We start from the raw sequence: 23057 nt of genomic DNA on the forward strand, positions 1-23057 counted from the left end.
GATTGCTGGTGGATCATTTTCAGTCTGATTTTCTTTTTTGGTTAGTTGGTTGGTTCGTTTTTTACTTATTTGTGCTGTTTCTATTGCTGAGAAGGAATTTTGATATCCTGAGTTATTCTCCATGTAAAAAGGGGATTATTCTAGCTTTTAATCAGATGTTTTCTGTCTTGTAGCTAAAACTAAAGTGAATGTGAAGCCATCTGTGGTTCAAGTTGTCTCATCACCCAGAGTGGCCCCAAAACGCAAGGCAGTGGAGGTCCACTCTTCTGTCACTGCAGCTGTGAAAATACTCACCTCCAGCAGCGTCCTGCAGGAAAGCCCAGCCAAAAAAGCAGCTATGGTAAGAAGTAAATCCAACTCAGTGGTACTTTAGTCTGTGTGGTAGGAAAGTGGGCAAGATTAATTCTCTGTTAGCTCTCTCTGTATTATGTGTAATAGTTTCTGTCAATTCCTAAGCATTTTAGTTGTTTAGGTTGTTACTGTATATTATGTTTACAGCTTAAACATTTGCAGTGGCAGGGTGAATTTTTTTTTAACCTAATTAAGATATTTTGCTTATTTGTACCCTCAGTCTTTGGATTTATTCTTGGATTCCCAGGCTTAAAGAATGGTTCTAAGAAGGCAGCAGAGAAAATGAATCTGCTCAAATTTAAAGGCCTGACTCTCCCACTGAATTACCTTACTCTTACTTTTGTAGGGTGTTGTCCCACTTCTCTCTGAAGACAAATCAGTCACTGTGCCTGAGACAGAAAAACCTAGAGACAGGTAATACCTTGCAGTTCTTTTTAACCAAAGTTTAGGCCGCTGTTATTGTTTATGCTCCCTAGAGAATAACACTGCTAAATAATTTGAAAAATTTACAGTTTAGCCACATCTAAATAAATCTGCTAAACTTCATATTAATTGCAGGAAAACATGATATTCAGGGTTACTGTTCTCTTTTGGTGCTGTTGTTTATATTTTGCCTGTATTATTGAAAACAGTTTTTAAACACCTGTCTGGATTCTTCTTTAAAGGATGAAAATGCTTTATCCCAAATCAGTAAAACAATTCTTTGTTTATGTGTGTCTTCAGAAACAACTCTTTGCTAAAATTCTTTGTGTACCTAAGACTGGGTGGTCCAGCCAACCATTGATGAAGGGCAATTATCTAATAATCCTTTGGGGTTTTTTTTCTTACAGTTTTGTGCTGCCTCCAACCCAGTGCTCTTCAGATCCTTCCCCACCAGAAGTATCTGGCCCTTCTTCATCCCAGGTGGCCGCAAAAACTCGCCGACTCAGCGCTGCCTCAACAGGAAAGCCACCATTCCCTATGGAGGATGATTTTGAGAAATTAATATGGGAGATTTCAGGAGGCAAATTAGAAGCTGAGATTGACCTGGATCCTGGGAAGGATGAAGATGACCTTCTGCTTGAGCTATCAGAAATGATTGATAGCTGAAGGTGGTAGTAGAACATTTAAAACAAAAACACACAAAAAAGACTCACCAAAAACTGGACTTTGTTTCATCTATTATAACATTTATCCAACATGATCATTTCTTTAGTCTTATTTACCCCAAACGAGAAGTATACCTCTGAATTATCCATGTGTGTTCTGGATTCCTTGGGGTCAGATTTTTTTAAGTCCCTTGGTAGTCATTTTGTCCATTTGATGCCATTGTTTAGCATCTTTGAGAAAAAAGTTCTGTCTTACCCCTCTCTCCACAAAAAGACTGAGTGGGAGACCTCAGTGAAAGGGTACAAGAAAACTTAGTGACTCCTTGAGGTGTTTGTTAGTTTTGGCTTTTTTCCCCTTTGTTGTATTATTTCTTTTATGTATTGTCCTAATGTACCTATTGTTACCTGAGTTTGAAAAGGATGAAGACAGCTGCTACCATTAAGGACCAAATTTCATGCCACCACTAAACAAAAAAATCCACTCAGTCTGTGTTAAATTGTATGTCTTTTTAAAGGTATTTGGAGAATTCAACTAAGCTTTTAGAGACAGCTGAGCAGGTCAGGAAACCTGTAATCTGGACATAACGTTTTGGATGTGATTTTCATGCTTTTACTGCTCTGTAAGCCTCTGAAGAGCAATAGCTGATTTATTATTACTGTAATTTTTTTAAGGCTTTAAAGTGCCTCAGGGGTCCTCTGAAACTAATTTTCTATTTCTGGGATTCCTTGGATTCTTAATAAGAGATGGTGACATAATGATCACAGGAATTTATTTTTTAGTAAGAAAGTTGTCCCTTCTGTTCTTCAGTACTTGCCCCCTTACTAGCATTGAATTATCACAGGGATAAAAATTGGTTAACTTTTAATTTCTAATTCTCCTAGCAAACTCCTCTTGCCCAGTATTTATTTGGTGTCCTTTAAACACCTGAGGGGGGTGGAAATGAACTCATTCAAGCTGCCATTATTTATCTGTGGACTGTAGCAGTATGCTGAATTGTACTGTAGCAGGGATTATCAAGATGCTCTGGGGGTGTATTGTATACCTTCCGGTTTTCTTCATTTCCGAATTGAATTTTCTTTTCTTGATGTTGGTCTCCTTCATATCACCTCAAGGTTTAGACTGTGAAGGAACAAGTATAATGGGGATAATAGTCTTGAAAGGAGACATACTGTACATAATCAGAAGGAAGAGGAAAGGACCTGCCCATTTTGATATTTTGTTATAGGTGGCCAGTTTTGTTTCTCATAGGGAAATCTGACCCACCTGTCATGTTGGCTCCTAAGGAACTGCTGTTGTAAGCGGCTCATCAAGAGTTGAACTTCATGTAGCGTTTTTGGGAATATGGAAAAGGAAGAAAGCCACAGGACTGCCCATTCAGTCTTGGGAAGATCTGGATGATTCTACACAAGCAAAACTGACTTGAAATTTATGTATAGACACTTCTCTACCAATCCATCTTCAGCTGACTGAATGTTATCTAATAGCCCTTCTCCAAAGCAAGGGTGGAATGTTCTGGTTTCACCACAGATTTTCTACTCATTTCATTTTTGGAATCGGCTTGTAGATTCCAGGTCCCTTTTGTATATAACCTTTATTCTTTTGCTTTTTTAAAAATAATTTTGTTTCATATTTAAAGCCCTGTATTAGTCGATGATTCATGTTCAGCATTATTTGAACCATTTGCCATTACAGAAAGAGAAATACTTTATTTGTGTTTTAAATAAAGCTGGTGTAGGAAAGTCTTGATGTTATGAGTTAAGTAGTCATACATCACTTCAGCCTGGGATCTGCCTCAAAAGAGGCCCAGTTTCGGGCTTCCCTGGTGGCGCAGTGGTTGAGAGTCCGCCTGCTGATGCAGGGGACACGGGTTCGTGCCCCGGTCCGGGAGGATCCCACATGCCGCGGAGCGGCTGGGCCCGTGAGCCATGGCCGCTGAGCCTGCGCGTCCGGCCCGCGTACCGCAAAAAAAAAAAAAAAAAAAAAAAACAGTTTCACAGATACTATTTGTCTTTAGAAACCTTTTACAAAGACATGCTGCCAGACTTCTCCACAAGTATGCTCAGTTTTAGTTGCATTTGCTTTAGGTAAGAATAAATACTATTATATGTGAGGATTTTTTTTCTGACACTGATACTTAATTAGCATTGTAACTCAAGTAATGTCATTAATTTTTTTAAAGGAGAGAGGGTTTAGAAGTGATCTTAGATGGTTCCAACAATTTAGAATTTTCAAGCATGAAGGCATATAAAATTTTTACTTCATGAAAGTCTAGTTTTTTGTTATGGGAATACATACAAATTTTTAATTTACCAGAGAATATAGATTTTCCCAAATAGTCTAAAAGTAGTCCCCAAAAAGTTGAGTCAGCTTTTCACAGAAAGCAGAACAGATTGTGTATTCAGTTTTGAGTGATGATGGTTTTCAATTTTAACAGGAAAAGGGCCCAGATGTAGAACTTGGTCATAGCATAGCCAGAACTTTCAAGATAATTTGCAGCTCATGTATTTGTCTCAATAAATGATCCTTAAAAGTTCTGGCCTTAACCTCAAGTTCCAGTGGATCCTCTCACATACAACCAGAACATAGTTTGTTTTCATCTCAACCAATCTTTGGTCAATGTTAAATAATTACAGTTTCAGAAATAAAGCTTGTTCTCTATATTGATCAAAGTTCTACGATCCTTTTCTAAAACTGTGGCTTCATTTTGCCAGAATATTTCTGCAGTTCTTTAAAATATTTGCTTTGAATTTGTCAGGAACCAACAGGAACTGTGTAGTCTCCAGTTGCTATGTAACATCACTTTAAAGTAGCTAACATATATTGAGTACTTACTATGTGCTTCTTAATTCACATATCCATTTTGACACTAAATCCTACACTGCCTTGGAAGATAACTGCTTTTTTTTATCTCCACTGTAGTGTCAGAATCAGTGTGTTCAGATATAACAGAAAGTATATTTTTATGTGCAGTTGGGTTTGATTTGTTGAACCTTTCAAGAACTCTTTTTCTTAACTCTGGTCTTTGAAAGCTGGTCAGTAAGTCTGTGGAAGTTTCCACAACCTACACATCTAACTGCATTAATAATTTATTCTCCAAACTCTATATGAATTGCAAAATGTTAGAGGCATCAACACAAAATACTTCACCATTTTCTTAACATTGTACAATAAAATTGACAGTATAAACAATGGCCGTAAATAAGAACAGCAATTAAAACTTTATATTTAAAAAAATAGGAGTCATAAAATTTACTGAGTGGGCCTATTAGTAAAGTTTGGTTGGATTTAATTGGGAAAGTGTTGCAGAGTCTGAGTCAGTCGTGACGAGCAACAGTGGATTAAAACTTGGTACTGCCTGTTCCTGGGCTTTTTGGTCTTTAGGTTCTGTGGCTGATTTGTGTTCAGATAGGAGTAGAGCAATAGCCTACTGAGCTAAGGGTGTAGACGCCCAATATTCAGACTCAAGAATGCAGAGGAGGAAAAATGATTAACTGAAAGACGACTGTGGGACTTCCCTGGCGATTCAGTGGTTAAGATTCCACGCTTCCACTGTATGGGGCGTGGGTTCGATCCCTGGCTGGGGAGCTAAGGTCCTGCATGGCGCGGCCAAAAAAAAAAAACACTACTGTTTGTTGAATAGACAAATGACTGAAATCTAGGACATTGGATGAATCAAGAACACTCAAAGGAGGAGGAGAAATTTCAAGGGGAAGAAGCTAAATAAGAAGGAACCCTTCACTCCCTAACACCATACACAAAAATAAGCTCAAAATGGATTAAAGACCTAAATGTAAGGCCAGACACGATCAAACTCTTAGAGGAAAACATAGGCAGAACACTCTATGACATACATCACAGCAAGATCCTTTTGGACCCACCTCCTAGAGAAATGGAAATAAAAACAAAAATAAACAAATGGGACCTAATGAAACTTCAAAACTTTTGCACAGCAAAGGAAACCATAAACAAGACCAAAAGACACCCCTCAGAATGGGAGAAAATATTTGCAAATGAAGCAACTGACAAAGGATTAATCTCCAAAATTTATAAGCAGCTCATGCAGCTCAATAACAAAAAAAAACCCAATCCAAAAATGGGCAGAAGACCTAAATAGACATTTCTCCAAAGAAGATATACAGATTGCCAACAAACACATGAAAGAATCTCAACATCATTAATCATTAGAGAAATGCAAATCAAAACTACAATGAGATATCATCTCACACCAGTCAGAATGGCCATCCTCAAAAAATCTAGAAACAGTAAATGCTGGAGAGGGTGTGGAGGAAAGGGAACACTCTTGCACTGCTGGTGGGAATGTGAATTGGTACAGCCACTATGGAGAACAGTATGGAGGTTCCTTAAAAAACTACAAATAGAACTACCATATGACCCAGCAATCCCACTACTGGGCATATACCCTGAGAAAACCATAACTCAAAAAGAGTCATGTACCGAAATGTTCATTGCAGCTCTATTTACAATAGCCCGGAGATGGAAACAACCTAAGGTCCATCATTGGATGAATGGATAAAGAAGATGTGGCACATATATACAATGGAATATTACTCAGCCATAAAAAGAAACGAAACTGAGCTATTTGTAATGAGGTGGATAGACCTAGAGTCTGTCATACAGAGTGAAGTAAGTCAGAAAGAGAAAGACAAATACCGTATGCTAACACATATATATGGAATTTAAGGGAAAAATGAAGAACCTAGGGGCAGGATGGGAATAAAGATGCAGGTCTACTAGAGAATGGACTTGAGGATATGGGGAGGGGGGAAGGGTAAGCTGTGACAAAGCGAGAGAGAGGCATGGACATATATACACTACCAAACGTAAAATAGCTAGTGGGAAGCAGCCGTATAGCACAGGGAGATCAGCTCGGTGCTTTGTGACCACCTAGAGGGGTGGGATAGGGAGGGTGGGAGGGAGGGAGACGCAAGAGGGAAGAGATATGGGAACATATGTATAACTGATTCACTTTGTTATAAAGCAGAAATTAACACACCATTGTAAAGCAATTATACTCCAATAAAGATGTAAAAAAAAAAAAAAGGAACCTTCCCTGGTAGGTGTATTTGATTAGTGAGGTCACTTATTTAGGTTGAGAGGTCAAGGAAGGTAGTCAAGTTTAGAAAAGCTGTGAGGAAATGTGAAATACATTGGCATAACTGCCGCAAAGTGTTTTGGACTGCCTTCCCTTGAAGAGGCTCAAATTAGAACATTATGAATTCTAACCATCATTAAACACTGCTGGCCACTAGGGATAGATTAAGTATAAGGTAAACCCCTGCCTTTGAAATACTTCTAAGGAAAAATTAACAGGAGTGAAATGGGTACAAGTAATGGATGATGCCGTCTACAGAGGGGATGAGTGAGAAATCAATGAGTTCAAGACTGGTCAGGGAAGTTTTCCTTGAGGTGTTAGATCTGGAGTTTTGTGTAGTTTAGCAAAGGAGATGATTTGAGCTGCAAACAAAGCCAAATTGAGCAGGTAAGGTTTGTTTTTAGTGACCTCTGACAATCCCATTGGTATTCTCAGAGTCTGTCTTGTCTCATTCTTGCTCAGTTTGCTGTCAGCTGTTCTTGGCTAAGGAATAAACTGGTGTTTTACAAAGAAAGAAGGATCTATTTTAAATGTGAATTTGAGTCACTCTGTTTCATGAAATCCTTCTGTGCCTTCCCCTTCCCTCCAAAATTAAATTCAAGTCCCTTAGCATAGCATGTAAGGCAAGGCCCTGTTGTACCAGCCTCTTCCATCACTCACCCTTCATGCTCTACACTAGCAAAATTACTGACAGTCGACTTCCCTTATACACCAATCTGTCTCTAGCTGTTTGCCTTTGTTAATGCTGTCCTCTATTTAAAGGTCTCTTTTCTCCTCTTTTCATTGGCTAATTCCTACACACTCCATGACTTCCAGGTTACCTCTCCCAATACCCTGTTCTCCCTCTCCCCACGCTGGGCTCTGTTGCCTGTCTACTAGACATATACTCTTTGTTTACCCTCATTGTTTTGAAATTGTTTACCTCTCCATCAGCAGAGTATAAACTCCTTGAGACAGAGATTCTTACTAACCTATATATTCTCAGCACCTAGTACAAGTCTGGCACATAGAAGGTATATTAGTTTGTTACGGCCAAAACAACATACCACAGCCTGGGTTGCTTAAACAACATAAATGTATTTTCTCACAGTTGTGGGTGCTAGAATTCCAAGATCATGGTGTTGGCTAGTTTGGGTTCTTCTGAGGCCTTTCTCTTTGGTTTGCAGATGTTCCCCTTCTCACTGTGTCCTCACATGAGGCATGGCCTTCCCTCTGCATGTACATGTCTGTGTTTTAATCTCTCAGTAGAAGGACACTAGTCACCTTGGATTAGGGCCCACCCATATGACCTCATTTAACCTTAATTTACTCTTTAAGGGCCTATTTCCAAATAGTCACATTCTAGAGGTACTGGGGGTTTAGAGCTTCAACACATGAATTTTGGGGGGCACACTTCGGAAAATAACAGAAAGCATTCAATAAATACTTGCTGCCCATTTCAAGGGCTGTTGATCTTTGTTAGGCTGCCCCTGTCTCTTCCCAACCCCATTCTTTGTCATGCTTCATTCAGCAAGTTTTGAGGCTCCTGGTTGATATGCAAGAAACTTTAAGCTGAGAGGAAGGATGTTCTTCAATATTCAGAAGGCCTGGAGGTGACTCTTCTCAGGATATGTCCCTTTGGACCAGTGATTCTCAGGGTATGTCTCTGTGTACCAGTCATTTGCAGATACCTTGGGAATGTCATGAAAATCTCAAATTTTACAAGAACATTATGATTAGTTAGAACAAAAAAAGGGAAACAAATGTCATAGTACCTTCCACTATCTAATAAATTCATTGAATTGTTGATATTCATTCACAAGTTTCAAAATTCAAAATGTGTATAAGGGTATACAGTAAAAATCCTCCCTCCTACTCCTGCCCCAGCTACCCACTTCTCCTCTGAAACCAGTGTTCTCGGTTTCTCAGGTATTCTACAGATATTTAGGCACATATAAGTAAATATACTTCTATGTAATATTATATATAAAACATGATATCCTGCACCTTGCTTTTATTATATTTATTATGAACAGTTTTAAATTATGAATTACAAATTCATGACAAATCCTGTTTCACCTATACCCATACCAGCTATCCATCCCCTATTCTGGCCCCCAGGACTGGGGCTAGGGTGAGGCAAGCAAGGTACCTGGGCATAATTTAAGGAAGTGCTCACTCTCAGGGTTGTACTTGTACATGCAAGTGTGACTCCTTATATTCCTTAGGCTTGCCCCATCTGAGATCCAGCTCTGCCGGCTCCACTAAATTATCCTGAAGTTAATCTGAAATGTATCATAGCTTACTTTTTCTCTTACCGTATATTGGATATCTTTTCATAACAGGACACAAAGAACTGCAATTTTTATTATAGTTGCATAGTGTTACACTATATGAACATGCAATAATTGAGCTAGTTCCTATTGATAGACATTTAGGTTGTTTCCCATCTTGGTACTTTAAACAATGCTGCAATGATTATATAATTTCACACATGTAAGTTTGTACGATTAAGTGTCTAGAATTGGAGCTTAATAAGGTATATTACCACCAGTTTTTGATCTTTGCCAACCTAGTGAGGGAAAATGATTTCTCAGTGTAGTTTAGTTTGCATTTCTTTTATAATGAGTGAAGTTTGACCTCTTTTCATACCTTTGAAGACCATTTGTATTTCCTTTGCTATAAAACTGATTGTTCATATCCATCGCCAATTTTTATTTTGGGTCTTTGTGTCAGATTAGAAATGGTTGCAAATTCTTTAATACACCTCCAATAAAGAGGTGGGCTCTATTCCTCCAGCCCTTGAACCTGGCCTGGGGTGTGAACATTATACTAGTTCCTGGCCTGGCCTTAAAGGGTACTGTTAGCTTCAGCTTTGGCTTCTTAGAGCCTTGGGCCCCCATGTAATAAAGCATATTCCTCTGCCAGAGAGACCATGTGGTGAGGCCCTGAGGTTATATAGCCATGGAGACTGACTCAGGTGGGGCTAGCCTTCTAAATACACATGCCAAGGCCTTAGACACATCTGAAGCAGAAAAATCACCCTGCTGATCCCTGCCCAAACTCTTGACCCACAAAGGTCACAAATTAAAAAAAAAAAAAAAAAAAGTATGCTGTTTTAAGCCATTAAGTTTTGGAATATTTCTTACACAGCATTTTTTTTTTCCGAGTTCTTTATATATTAGTAAAATTACCCACTTTTCTGATGTGGTGCAAACTTTCCCAGATCTTCTCATTTTGCTTATTATGGTGGCTTTTTGGTGATGCAAAACTTTATAATTTTTATATAATTGAATGTACTACTTTTCTTTTAAAAACCACCTAGAGCATACAATTGAATAAAAGACAATTTTTCAGACCAAGAGAGATGAAATATCTATGATTAAACTGGATGAACTAGAAAGAAGAAACTAAAAACTACAGAAAATTAAAAACTTCTCAAAGACTCAAAGGAAAGTTTGAACAAATGGAAAGCCATCATGTACTTAGATATTTAAAAATTAATTCTAGGGGGCTTCCCTGGTGGCGCAGTGGTTGAGAGTCCGCCTGCCGATGCAGGGGACACGGGTTCGTGCCCTGGTCCGGGAAGAACCCACATGCCGCGGAGTGGCTGGGCCCGTGAGCCATGGCCTCTGAGCCTGCGCGTCCGGAGCCTGTGCTCCGCAACGGGAGAGGCCACAGCAGTGAGAGGCCCGCGTACCGCAAAAAAAAAAAAAAAAAAAAAAAAAAGCACTAAACCAACCTATTTCACAGACAGAGGTACGCAATGGGACGATCGCTCTTAAAGCCGACTCAGAAAATGAAGTCGCGATGGCCAAGCGCTGTGCACCGCCCCCCGGCAGCCGAGGCACACCGAAGCCGCTAAGCTCCTCCTCCAGCCTCCCTTCAGGTGGCGCTGCAGGACCAACCCACGTTCCAAAATGCAGTCGCCGCAGTTGCTACAAAGCACCGAGATAAGCGGAGCCCGTGGCTAGAGAGGTATTTCCCAGGAGCCTCCCAGGTCACCCCGCGAGCACCATGCACTTCCGCTTCCGGCCCTTTATTCCGGAAGTTGCTTTTTGAGGTAGTGTGCGGGGTAGTGTGGTCTTTGTGAGCTTCCACCATGGCGTACCGGGGCCAGGGCCAGAAGGTGCAGAAGGTGATGGTGCAGCCAATCGTATCCTACTCGGGATGTGAGAAGGAGGAGGTTCGGGCCAGGAAATGGGGGGCGAAGGAGCAGACGGAGCAGGCCAGAGGGAGCGGAGTCCGGCCCCTCATCCCATGAGCCCCTGGGGCGGCCGAGACTGGGAGAAAGCGCGGGTAGTTGAAGAAGCAGTTACGGATGGGAGGTGGGCTTGGCCGACCCCTGCGGTGGGAAATGCAGGAATGGCGGCAGTGAGCCGTTGGAAGATAACCTTAGTTAAGTACTCAGTGAAAGCGGGAGTTATCGGTCTAGTGCCTGAGGAAGATGTCGGCGCCGAAGAAACTCCAGGAGAATGATAGTGGGAGGGGATTCGTTTACAGTGTTTAGGGAGCCCTAAATGGGTGCCTGGTTGGGCACTTTGCATAGGCACAGACGTCGCGTTCAGAAAAGTGAGATGGGGGTAGGATTGACCAATTCCAGGAAGCAGAGTCTATGCTATGCGTGTATTTTTTCCTTAACTACTGCTGCAGAATCTCATCTTCAGATACTTGCAAAATGTAAGTTGTTAACTGTTTCATAATTACTTTTTAAGTTAAAGGTGAATTTATTTGGCTGTTTGTTTCATCCTGTCTGATCATTGTTCTAGAGTTAAATGTAGATGAAACTGGAGATTGCGAGGGTATTTGAGGGGAAGGAGTGCTGGGAAAGCTCTAATGTGATAAAATGGGGTGTAACCATGCCAACTCCAAGCATGCAAAGAATTGTGTCGTAATTACTTTACAAGACCAAAACTACTAATTTCAAAAAGTAATTATTGGTTGACATGACAGTGGTAATTGGGTACTTTTGTTGCAGTGGGTATGGCCAGAACGTTGGAACCTTTCCCCCTTCCCTTTAGGATGAGACACTGGAAGAAAAATTCAGTCGGCTTTAAACTAGGTCATAAAGTGGTGTGTTTAGCACTTTGCGGGGCGGGGGACACATACATACAGAAAAGACACAAAAAAAGGAAGACAGGAAGGATAGGTTCAGAGGATTTAGTGGCAGCCTTCTTTCCTTTGAGGGGATTTTTAGCAACTCAAAATTTGACTTGACAAGGCGGAGTATTTAAGTTATCTCTAAAAGAAAATGTGGCTCCTGTTGTTCTGACAAACTTTGACAACACAATTGAAAAACAGATTAATTTCAAGCTCTTGTAATTTTTAATCACAGGAATTGAGGGTCCCCCTCCTGATAATTAGGTATGAGACATGGAGAACTCAGTACCTAGAGAAAGCTGTCTTGGAGGTGGATTTTGCTATAGCAGATAAGAAAGAAGCCCTTTTAAATGCTATCTTGTCACAAATTTTCACTTTAAATGTATAGAGACTAGAAGCAGTGGAAATATGATTGAGTTCTAAGTTCACAGGAAAATTATTAACTTAGTTCCAATATAGCATTTATTAAGTGAGAATGTTTCTTGATAAGTAACTAGTCTTGGCTTTTATTTGTTAAAGTTTTTTTAGGAGCCATGTTTGTCTGTTGTTTGACCAAAGTGGTTGGATTTTATTTACTTATTTCTTAACATTTCTATTTTTGTTGATTATTTCAGAGATCTCGGATTCAGGTGTGGCTTTATGAGCAAGTGAATATGCGGATAGAGGGCTGTATCATTGTGAGTACCCAAGATATTTTATCTCAGAGCGGTTTGTTCATAGAAAAAGATTTACCAAAGGATAGCCAGCAGAGCGATATACAAAAAGTCAAAAAGTCAAAGACCCAACCCACGGAAAGTTCTTCAGGACCCACTATCATTGTCTCATTGTTCTGCTTGATAGGGATTAGGTAATTCATAAAAGAGAGGGAAAATTACTAGAAAATTATTTAAACAACAGTATTAGTCTTTAAAGGAGGAGTCAAAAGAAATAAAATGGGGCCGGGGAGATGGGATTAATGGAGTATTAGTTCTGGGTTAGGTGATACCTGAATAGAACTGGGTGGGGTTAGATAAATAAGATGTCCACGATGACATAATAGCCTAAATAATGTTTTTAAAAAGGAAGATATGTATGGAAGTGTTATGCTACGACTCTGGTATTTCTTTTAGACAGTGTAGATTCCATCAGTAATCTCCCCTTCCCTGTTTACTAGTTGGAAAACAAGCACTGTGGTTAGTGGTGATAGTGTCTTGTGGGGAACATGGGAAGAGTTAATTCATATATGTACACACACTATATTGAGCTCGTTATAAAAGATAAGGGAAATGGCTCTTTGGCATAGTTAATGAAATCTTAAGTCCCAAAGGTTCCAGAAGTAATCTGAAGTACACTCCATCTTCCTTTATTTAAAAAGAGGCTTAGGGCTTCCCTGGTGGTGCAGTGGTTGAGAGTCCGCCTGCCGATACAGGGGACATGGGTTCGTGCCCTGGTCCGGGAAGATCCCACATGCCGTGGAGCGGCTGGACCCGTGAGCCATGGCCGCTGAGCCTGCGCGTCCGGAGCCAGTGCTCCGCAACGGGAGAGGCCACAACAGTGAGAGGCCCGCGTACCACAAAAATAACAAAAAACAAAAAACAAAAAAAGAAAGAGGCTTAGGGGGGCTTCCCTGGTGGTGCAGTGGTTGGGAGTCCGCCTGCCGATGCAGGGGACATGGGTTCATGCCCTGGTCCGGGAAGATCCCACATGCTGCGGAGCGGCTGGGCCTGTGAGCCATGGCTGCTGAGCCTGCGTGTCCGGAGCCTGTGCTCCGCAACGGGAGAGGCCACAACAGTGAGAGGCCTGTGTACCAAAAAAAAAAAAAAAAAAAAGGCTGAGGGAGTTTCCTGGTGGCCTAGTGGTTAGGGTTCCGGGCTTTCACTGCCGTGGCCCGGGTTCATTCTCTGGTCGGGGAATTGAGATCCTGCAAGCCGTGCGGCGCGGCCAAAAAAAAAAAAAGGCTGAGGACAGGGAGGCGGTGTTTCAGCTAAAAGATCAGTGGAGAGGTGAGTTTCTGAAGTTAGCATCTCTATATATAGCCATTTTCATTTAGAATGGTTTGGATATGATCTTACATGAAGATGACAGTCAATTGTTGGCTTATTTTTCTAGGGTTTTGATGAGTATATGAACCTCGTATTAGATGATGCAGAAGAGATTCATTCGAAAACAAAGTCAAGAAAACAACTGGGTAAGACTATAGATGGCCTTAAAGAATTGTAGAAATTTTTATTCACTTGCAGAATTGAATTGCAACTCATTTCATGTTTAAATTTAGTTTGCATTTGAGAAGTTATTATTTGGGAGAGAAATATGCTCTTGAAATCATCCTTTGCTACTTATTCTGCACCCCACTCCATTTTTGCTTTTGTCTCTCCACTCAGAGAGCTCTCACAAAGGTTACCAAAGACTAATGGTGTTAAGTCTAATGGTCCTCATTTTATTGAGCTCTAAGCAGCATTTGGCTCTGTGATACTATAGTCAGGTTTTCGCTTTTCATTACTAGTGTTCCTTTTTCAGACTTTTATATATTCATTCTTTAGGACCCAGCCATTAACCGTTTGAGTTGCTCAAGTCTTGGTTCTAGGTCCTCCTGTCACTCAGTATTATTTTCCAAGGCACTCAAGACTGCACCTTAAATTACATTTATATGTTGACTTCCAAATTTACATTTGTAGCTCTAGACCTCTCTGAGCCTATTCAACATTTCTACTCGGATGTCTCAAAGGCTCCTCAAAGTTAGCATATCAGAAATCAAACTCAGTTCCAACCCCTCACACACTGTTTAGAGCAATTTTAGTGTTCCCTGCCATACTGAATGGCACCAGTTCTATTCAGTTTGCTAATAAATTTCTCTGCAACTACCTCAGCTCCCTCCAGTTTGCTCTGCAGGCTCCTGTCATCTTTTATTTAAAACACCAATCTGAACTTGTCATCTCTTTGCTAGAAAGCCTTCAGTGGCTTCTCATTGCTCATAGGATAAGGAAATCTTTAATGTATCCTTCAAGGTCCTTCATGATCTGGCCTTATCTCCCTCTGCTCATTTTGTATCACTTTGCACTTCATATTCTGAGCTTCACCCACACTTCGTTCAATTCTTGGAATCTGCACATTTGTTCCATCATAAATCTTTGTATACGCTGTCACCTGTTTCTTCGGACTCAGATCAAATGTCACTTCCTGCCAGGGTTTGGTTTGGTTTTGCTTGGGGTGGGGATTGATGGAGGGTGTGCTTTGCTGAGTTTGTAGTAAAATATTCATTACTGGAATTATTAATGTCTCTGCCACTGGACCACACACTTGATTAGTTCATGAGTCCTGTCTTTTTTGCTCCCTAATATGCTCAGTGCCTAACTCAGTGCATGCCACATAGTAGAAATGTTAAGATATTTGAACAGTGAAGGCAATTTCTTAACCCACATTCTTTAGGATTCATGGCTTCATCAAGACCTACTGAATCATTTCTGTTAAAACTCCATTAACCTGAGGTTTATTTAGGCATTTTGTCTTTAATTGTTTAAAGCCCCACTTCAGAGCTCACTAGTATTTTTATCAGTGGTGGGTTTCAGGTGCCTCTTTCTTCCAGTCCTTGAGGATTCTCTTGAGCCTATACTAGCTATGTGGAAAGTAGATTCTAAGGAGTGGTATTAATGTTTTGCTTTGCTTTTTCCTGCTTAGGCTATTTTTGTGAAAGCCTGGATTTTTCTAATTTAAACATGTCTTGCCAGGAAGGCCAAGCTAACCTTATTGACGTTATTTATAAATTATTTGCAAAATGTTGATTTCCCATGGTAATATCCACCCTGTAGAACAGATTAATATTACCTGTTGTAGAAGCCTGGGAAAGTGAAACAATTTAATTGCTATTGGTGTTGATTAGCATTTCTCAAACTGTTTTACTGAACACCACTGTTCCTGAAGATATTTATAGATATTTCTCAGGAAAAAAGTATTCTCTGCTCAAATAAGTTTAGAAAATGTTAGGTAAAACTTAAACAAGTTTGTGTATCTCAGGATGAAATCTATTAAGAACTGTAGAAGAGATATGGGAACATATGTATATGTATAACTGATTCACTTTTTTATAAAGCAGAAAGTAACACACCATTGTAAAGCAATTATACTCCAATAAAGACGTTAAAAAAAAAACTGTAAGAAAGGGATTATAGTAAATATGCTGCATTTCCTGAAAAAACTAATTTATCAACTTCTACAAACTCGGAGCATTAGGAAATGTTGGGGTAGTTGACTTAGTCAACAGAAACTACTTTTCGTAAAATAACATTTCTCTACCTTCATTAGGTTATTGTTGGGAAAGTGCATATGGTCTAATATGCACAGCCTTTCAATATATGAATATTGGAAAATGTCACATACCTTCACAAGAGAGAAAGCATTTTCAGAATCACTTAAGAATGATCTGAAATTCTGAGGCCAAAAGGTGGTTACAAAGTTGTCTGAGTGGCTATTAATAGCTTTTTTTTTTTTTAATTTTGTGTTGCAGGTCGGATCATGCTAAAAGGAGATAACATTACTCTGCTGCAAAGTGTCTCCAACTAGAAATGATCAATGAAGTGAGAAATTGTTGAGAAGGCAATACAGTTTTTTTAGGTGTGCTTTGTTAGAAGTGTAGTTCTAAAGCATTTATTCATATTGTTTTGCTCACCTTTATGTTATTACCAGATGACAATAAATGCTGTGGGATTGTTTTTATTAAAATATTTACATTGTTTTCTTTTATCCAGTTGTAGAGAGTTTTTACACAATGGCACCATTAGCTGTTAGTATTTATTTTAAGGTTTTCTGAAGATGGCACTTGTCCTGGGCATTTGCTTTTCACAGAACTGGGATCTGTAGATTCTTAAGGCAAAGAGTAGGAATTCTACCTGACATGTAATCTTCTGATACTGGGTGGTGGAGAAGGGGAGTGTTCACAAAAGTAAAGATTATGGTGCCAATATATGTCTTCATCATCAGTTCTAATTCTGAATGCTGGGACACAAGGGTTTCTAACCACAATAGGTTGGGGACATTATAGTCGCTCAGTATTTGCTTAGCACTCTCTTAGAGTTATTGTGTAAGGCCTTTGTGAATTCTTTTATCACTAAGATCAGAATGTGAGAAGTATTTGGATATAGGCAAAGAATGAAAGTTTGTTAAAAAGGAGCTCTGTTAAGAGTTAACTGGAGGAAGACTTTGTGAGATTGGTAACCTGAAAAAGACCCACAGGCAACACTGGTAAGTTGTTGTTAGGCAGAACAGTAGTATGTTAGTTGGGGAAACACCTCTCCTATTCTTTTTTTTTTTTGCCGTACGCGGGCCTCTCACTGTTGTGGCCTCTCCCGTTGCGGAGCACAGGCTCCGGACGCGCAGGCTCAGCAGGCACGGCTCACGGGCCCAGCCGCTCCGCGGCATGTGGGATCCTCCCGGACCGGGGCACGAACCTGTGTCCCCTGCATCGGCAGGCAGACTCTCAACCAGTGCGCCACCAGGGAAGCCCTCTCCTATTCTTATCTCCAAGAATTTTGGTTCCTCCTCCAGTAATTGCTTATTTCCTAATTGAATTATGTGGTCATTTCTCTCTTGCCCCAATATCTCAGCGTTGTTCTAGTTAGAATTCTGTTAAATGGTTATAGAGCATCTGCTATTAGTTGAATATATACAGTGAAACAGACTGACAAACATAGCTTCAATACCACATGCTAAGTGTTAAGTTGAATCTTGAAAGATGAATAAGGCCTACCTTAAATTCTGGTAATGGGCAGTATTATTAAGGGTAGGAAAGGAAGAAGCAAAAAGTCCAGTTCGGGCTTTTCCAAGTGCCTATGAAGGACATACAGAACTTTTCTTTAAACTGAGTAAAAGAACCACTTCATGAGACAGAGGAGATTTGTCGGTGAGTGTAGAAATCAGTCTAGCTTAGAACTTGGCATTCTAGCTGTTCCACTCCATTTGAACTTGTGCCTTTTTGGTCATATTTTGAAATAAAGGGCTGCTTTAGCTCTTTTAACATATTTGAGTTTGAAATTCAATTGAACCTGCTACAGCATGCAAAGAAAACATTGGGCAGCAGAGGGAGTTGCAGTCCTGAGACTGCTTCAGCCTTTCCGGTGAAAAGCTTTTTGAGAGCAGAGCGAAGACCTCCCTGCAGCTTTCTTGGCACCAAAATAGCTGGGAAGCAGGATAAAAACTGGAGCAGTATAATCCCTAAGAAAACCTGCTGGCTGCTTTTTCCATTTCCCTGTATGGCCTTTCTGACCTGGCTGCCCTATGTAAGCAAAGCTGTGCCTGCTGTGGCTTATCCTGAATGGATCAAGACATGGAAACGTCTATTTTTGACAGAGCAAGTGGTGATAGTGAGAAATAAGGTACAGTGAACTCTTAAAATTGAGCTCTGTATTTAGAAATCTCTGCTTGCTTTCCTGCTGTACTGGAGCCTGTGGTGTTTACTTTTTAAGTTGTATTTTTCCACAACCTGGAGATCTTTTCTTCCACCCAGAATTTGTATTACAGAAGGAGTTGCTGTCTGCTTCATTAAGGTTATTAAAACATGCTGCTGGGAAGCTGCTCTTGTTGGCAGCCCTTGGTATGTGAGCGGTTATTTTTCTGGAATGGCTGTTGGTTTCTGAAGGGGTCTTGCTAACCACCCACAAACTCTCTTGTAACATTATTGAAGTGAGGGGTGGGAGGAGAATCAGGCTCCGAAAAAGTAAGTGCTGATTCGGGCCTAGTGTTCTCTCAGTAGTAAGTAGGGAGAAAGAAGGATAAGAATAGTTTGAAAATGCTAGAATTTTGTATATGCAGGCACCAAATGTTATTGTATCACATTTGTCAATTTCAGGATTAGAGAGTGGATCTCTGTCTAATTTGGATTAAGGCATTATTAGCCAGGAAGTGTCACGGGCATTTTCTGGGGAAAACCTAATAGCACCATCTCATGTTAACTGGATGACACAGGATCTTTTCCCTAATTAATTATTTCTATTAGAACTGATCATAACCACATACTCGTGGCATGCTTTTTCGAGGGGATGCTTGGTAAAACTTAAGGTGGCATGAGAACTTAAGTCTGTTACTACTTAGAATTTAATTTGAATTTAAAAGTTATATCCAGTGGAATTTTTAAATATTAAAAAGCATTAACTTAATACACGTTTATGATCAAATGTAAACTATACAGAAATATACAGAGCAGAAAACAAAAGCCCCTCCTTTTCCCATCAGTGTTCTTCATAAATAACCACTGTTAACAGTTAGGTGCTTTCTGAACTCTTTACAGATATGTATAGCTTGGTTTGATTCTCATTTTGGTATTACTTTAAAATTTCTTTTAGGTAAAACTTTTAATTTTGGTAAAATACACATAATATTTACTATCTTAACCATCTTATTTATTTTTTGGCCGTGCTTCACAACTTGCGAGATCTCAGTTCCCCAACCAGGGAACCTCTGCCCCCTGAAATGGAAGTGTGGAGTCCTAAACACTGGACCGCCAGGGAAGTCCCTATCTTCACCATTTTAAAGTGTACAGCTCAGTAGTGTTAAGTATATTCACATTGTTATGCAACCAATCTTTAGAACTTTTTTATCTTGCAAAAAACAAACTGTACCTATTAAACAACAACTTAACCATCCCTCTCCTCAGCCCCTGGATTTGATTTTTTGTTTCTGAGTTTGATTAGGTACCTCATATAAGTGGAATCATACGATATTTGTCTTTTTGTGACTGATTTATTTCACTTAGCATAATGTCCTCAAGTTTCATCCATGTTGTAGAATGTGTCAGGGTTTCCTTCCTTTCTAAGGCTGAATAACATCGCATGTATATATACCACATTTTGTTTATACATTTAACTGTCGATAGACATTTGGGTTGCTTCCACTTCCTGACTTTTGTAAATAATGCTGCTGTGAATCTTCGAGACCCTGCTTTCAGTTCTTTTGAGTATGTTCTCTGAAGACTTTTGACTAACCATCATACTGTTTTCCACAGCGGTTTCACCGTTTTACTTTCTCATCAACAGTGCACAAAGGTTGCAGTTTCTTCACATCCTTGGCAAAACAACTTCTTTTTTTTTAAGAGAAGTCTGTGACTATTGGCCGAGCAGGCTACTTGAAGGGCGTGAAGCCAGAGGAGTGGCCCCGATGCCAACCTGGCTGTGTAGGTGATTGAGAACTCAGGCTTGATTCCACCTGGTTGAAGGTCTTGACCTTGTAGATGCCCACCATGCTGCCCACCATCTCAGGCAGGATGATGATGTCCTGCAGGTGCGTCTTTACCACCTCAGGCGTCTCCTTGGGCAGTGCCTCCTTCTTGGCCTTGCACTGGCGCTTTAGCAGGGTGTGCTGCTTCCTTGGCAGTCCTGGTTCAGCAGTAGCTGGGTGCTGTACAGCTGTACCAGCTGCTTGTAGGACACGTCCTACAAGGTCCACGCTGCTGTAGGTGAAATTGCCAAGGGTCTGCTGCTTCTGCTCCATTTCTGTCATCTTGTCGATTCTTCGGAGAGGTAAAACTTCTGTTTTTTGGGTTTTTTTTTTTTGCGATATGCGGGCCTCTCACTGTTGTGGCCTCTCCCATTGCAGAGCACAGGCTCCGGACGCGCAGGCTCAGCAGCCATGGCTCACAGGCCCAGCCGCTCCGCGGCATATGGGATCTTCCCAGACCGGGGCACGAACCTGCGTCCCCTGAATCGGCAGGCTGACTCTCAACCACTGCGCCACCAGGGAAGCCCCCAAAACTTCTGTTTTTGATAGCAGTCATCCTAATGGTTGTGAGGTTGTGGTTTTGATTTGTATTTCCATGATTAGCGATGTTGAGCATCTTTTCATATGTTTATTGGTCATTAGCTTGTCTTCTTTGGAGAAATGTCTATTCAAGTCTTCTGCCTATTTTTAAACAGTTTATTTTTTGTTGTTAATTTGAAGGAGTTCTTTACATATTCTGGCCGAAATAAATGATTTGCAAATATTTTCTCCCATTCTGTGGGTTGCCTTTTCATTCTGTTCATTGTCTTTTGATACACGGAATTTTTTTTTTTTTTTTTTTTTTTGGTACGCGGGCCTCTCACTGCTGTGGCCTCTCCCCCTGCGGAGCACAGGCTCCGGACGCGCAGGCCCAGCGGCCATGGCCCACGGGCCCAGCCGCTCCGCGGCATATGGGATCCTCCCGGACCGGGGCACGAACCCGTATCCCCTGCATCGGCAGGCGGACTCCCAACCACTGCGCCACCAGGGAGGCCCAACACGGAATTTTTAAATTATGATGTAATCCGGTGTATCTGTTTTTGCTTTTGTTGCCTTTTTTTTTTTTTTTTTTTTGGTCTTGCTGCAACTTGTGGGATCTTACTTCCCCGACCAAGGATGGAACCCAGGCCCTTGGCAGTGAAAGTGCAGAGTCCTAACCACTGGACCGCCAGGAATCCCCTGCTGCCTTTTTAGTGTCATAGGTATTTTTATTTATTTATGCACACATAACTCTTTGCAGTTCCGCTGCTATCAACAAAAGTTGCACATAGTTCCATGTTAAACAGCTATGATGTATTGCATTATATATGAGTCTCTCAATTTAAGTAATCACACCCTATTGATGGGTATTTTAGGCTGTTTCTCATTTTTTACCATTAAAAAAAATTTTGTAATGAACATCTTCATGCCTGTTTTTGTCCACTTAACATTTTCTGAGATGAATTCTTATAAGTGGAATTGCTAGATCAAAGGGTATACACATTAAAAAAAATTCTATAGGTACTTCTAAATTGCCTTCCAAAGTACATGTGAGAAAATTGTTGTCCTCATACTAGGCAACTGTTAGGCAGCAGCTTTAATGAAACTCAGGCTTATTGTGAGGATACTATGAAATAATAATTGCCAACATCCTAAGGATGCCAGAATAGAAAAATGGAAAAAATTTGGCCTTTGATGATTTTTGAACCACTGAATTAACTAGAACTTCCCTACCACCTAACTTGTTATGTGATAGAAGAAAATTCCTGATTGGATTTTCTGTTCCTTACAGCTAAAGCATTGTAACTGAGAACAGTGTCAGAATGAGGCCACTTGTCTTCAGTACCTCTTAAGCTTGGGATGGGATTAGTTGTTTAGTGAAGATTTGTTAAATGCCATAGTTAAGAAAGTTGGCAATTGAAGTGATAATCTTGGACTGTATGAGGGAATACAAATGAAGTGATGTGACTGATTTTATTCAATAAAACAGTAAACTTCCTTAGTTAAAATAATTCCTGAGAAAGATGATCTTGGATCATCATTCTATGTCCATAGAAATTGCTGTCTCTTGAGTATTAACAGATTAGCCTCATCCCCAGAACCACCAGAGTTTGCGATGTTTTGCAGTTCTGGGAAATTTCAGAGAGGAACTAGGGAGAATAAACAAATGAGTGCCTCCTTTTGATGGGCTGTTACTAAACCAGAGATGGTAGGAGTAGAGTGGGAAAGGGAGGATTTTCCCCAGAAAAGCATCTTTCTTTAGATCCTACACTTGATAAGGTACTCTGGGAAGTTGTTTCTTGTCTTTTACCAGTGGCAGTTTTTATCTGGATGTTATATGTTAGACATAGTGAAGAATATAAAATTTAGTCCCTGGGCTTCCCTGGTGGCACAGTGGTTAAGAATCCGCCTGCCAATGCAGGGGACATGGGTTCCAGCCTTGGTCCAGGAAGATCCCACATGCCACAGAGCAACTAAGCCTGTGTGCCACAACTACTGAGCCTGTGCTCTAGAGCCCATGAGCCACAACTACTGAAGCCCGCGCGCCTAGAGCCTGTGCTCCGTAACGAGAGAAGCCACCACAGTGAGAAGCCTGCGCACTGCAACGAAGAGTAGCCCCTGCTCGCAGCAACGAAGACCCAACTCAGCCATAAATAAATAAATAAATATACTAAAAAAAAAAAGTTTAGTCCTTGCCTTTAGGGAATTGGGAAAGCAGCGAGGTACAGAGGGAAAGATCACCTTGGTAGTCCGCATACTCGGGTTTAAACGGCAACTTTAGAATTATCCAAACCTCTTAACCTCAGTTTCATAGGGCTGGTGGAATAATTTCATGAGATAATACATATAAAGTACCTATCAGGCCTCGGGAATGCTCAAGAAGTATTTGTCTCCTTACAAATGAGGATAGATCTGTCGTTTAAAAGATTTATTTAGGAATGTGGGGGGAAAAGGTAAACTTGTTCCACATAGAACGAGACAGATCACAACTTCGGGAATCTGTTTTGTTTTTCATAGTTCAGTTTACTGAGGCATAGTTTACAGATAGTGTAAGTCACACTTCACACGTGCACTTTGATGACACTTGACAAATGTATAGTCATGTAACCTCTGCCACAGTCAAAACATAACACTGAAAAACAAAAAACAAAACCATAACATTGATATTTCCATGATCCAAAATGGTTGCCTCAGGCTCTTCACAGTCAATCCACTTCACTCACCC

The 23057-nt window shown here is 40.5% G+C and overlaps 2 protein-coding genes across 8 annotated transcripts in view; both read left to right on the forward strand.

Moving 5' to 3' along the window:
* The window catches only part of ZC3H11A (zinc finger CCCH-type containing 11A), a 44134-nt gene extending 40948 nt beyond the window's left edge, over positions 1 to 3186 (forward strand). For all 7 annotated transcript variants that reach the window (XM_081224043.1, XM_081224046.1, XM_081224049.1 and 4 more), the window contains 3 exons: positions 174 to 340; positions 698 to 765; positions 1182 to 3186. In XM_081224043.1, the coding sequence (XP_081080169.1) occupies positions 174 to 340; positions 698 to 765; positions 1182 to 1440 (494 nt within the window). In that variant the 3' untranslated portion in view covers positions 1441 to 3186. The remainder of the gene's footprint in view (positions 1 to 173; positions 341 to 697; positions 766 to 1181) is intronic.
* Positions 3187 to 10537: 7351 nt separating this feature from the next.
* SNRPE (small nuclear ribonucleoprotein polypeptide E) lies at positions 10538 to 16327 on the forward strand. The gene is made up of 5 exons (XM_081216253.1): positions 10538 to 10688; positions 11186 to 11212; positions 12247 to 12309; positions 13721 to 13799; positions 16113 to 16327. Exons 1-5 carry the CDS (start codon positions 10635 to 10637, stop codon positions 16166 to 16168), a joined length of 279 nt encoding a protein of 92 aa, XP_081072379.1. The 5' UTR covers positions 10538 to 10634; the 3' UTR covers positions 16169 to 16327.
* Positions 16328 to 23057: the final 6730 nt, after the last annotated feature.

Source organism: Mesoplodon bidens (genome assembly GCF_964165515.1).
Source record: "Mesoplodon bidens genome assembly, chromosome: 2".
NCBI lineage: Eukaryota > Metazoa > Chordata > Mammalia > Artiodactyla > Ziphiidae > Mesoplodon > Mesoplodon bidens.

What these genes read in the sequence shown, in the direction of transcription:
- SNRPE (XM_081216253.1), top strand. Translation starts at nt 10,635, where the DNA reads ATGGCGTACCGGGGCCAGGGCCAGAAGGTGCAGAAGGTGATGGTGCAG. An exon ending in TCTTCAGATACTTGCAAAAT is followed by an intron (nt 11,213 to 12,246) that starts GTAAGTTGTTAA and finishes TGATTATTTCAG; the next exon opens with AGATCTCGGATTCAGGTGTG. An exon ending in AAAGTCAAGAAAACAACTGG is followed by an intron (nt 13,800 to 16,112) that starts GTAAGACTATAG and finishes TTTGTGTTGCAG; the next exon opens with GTCGGATCATGCTAAAAGGA.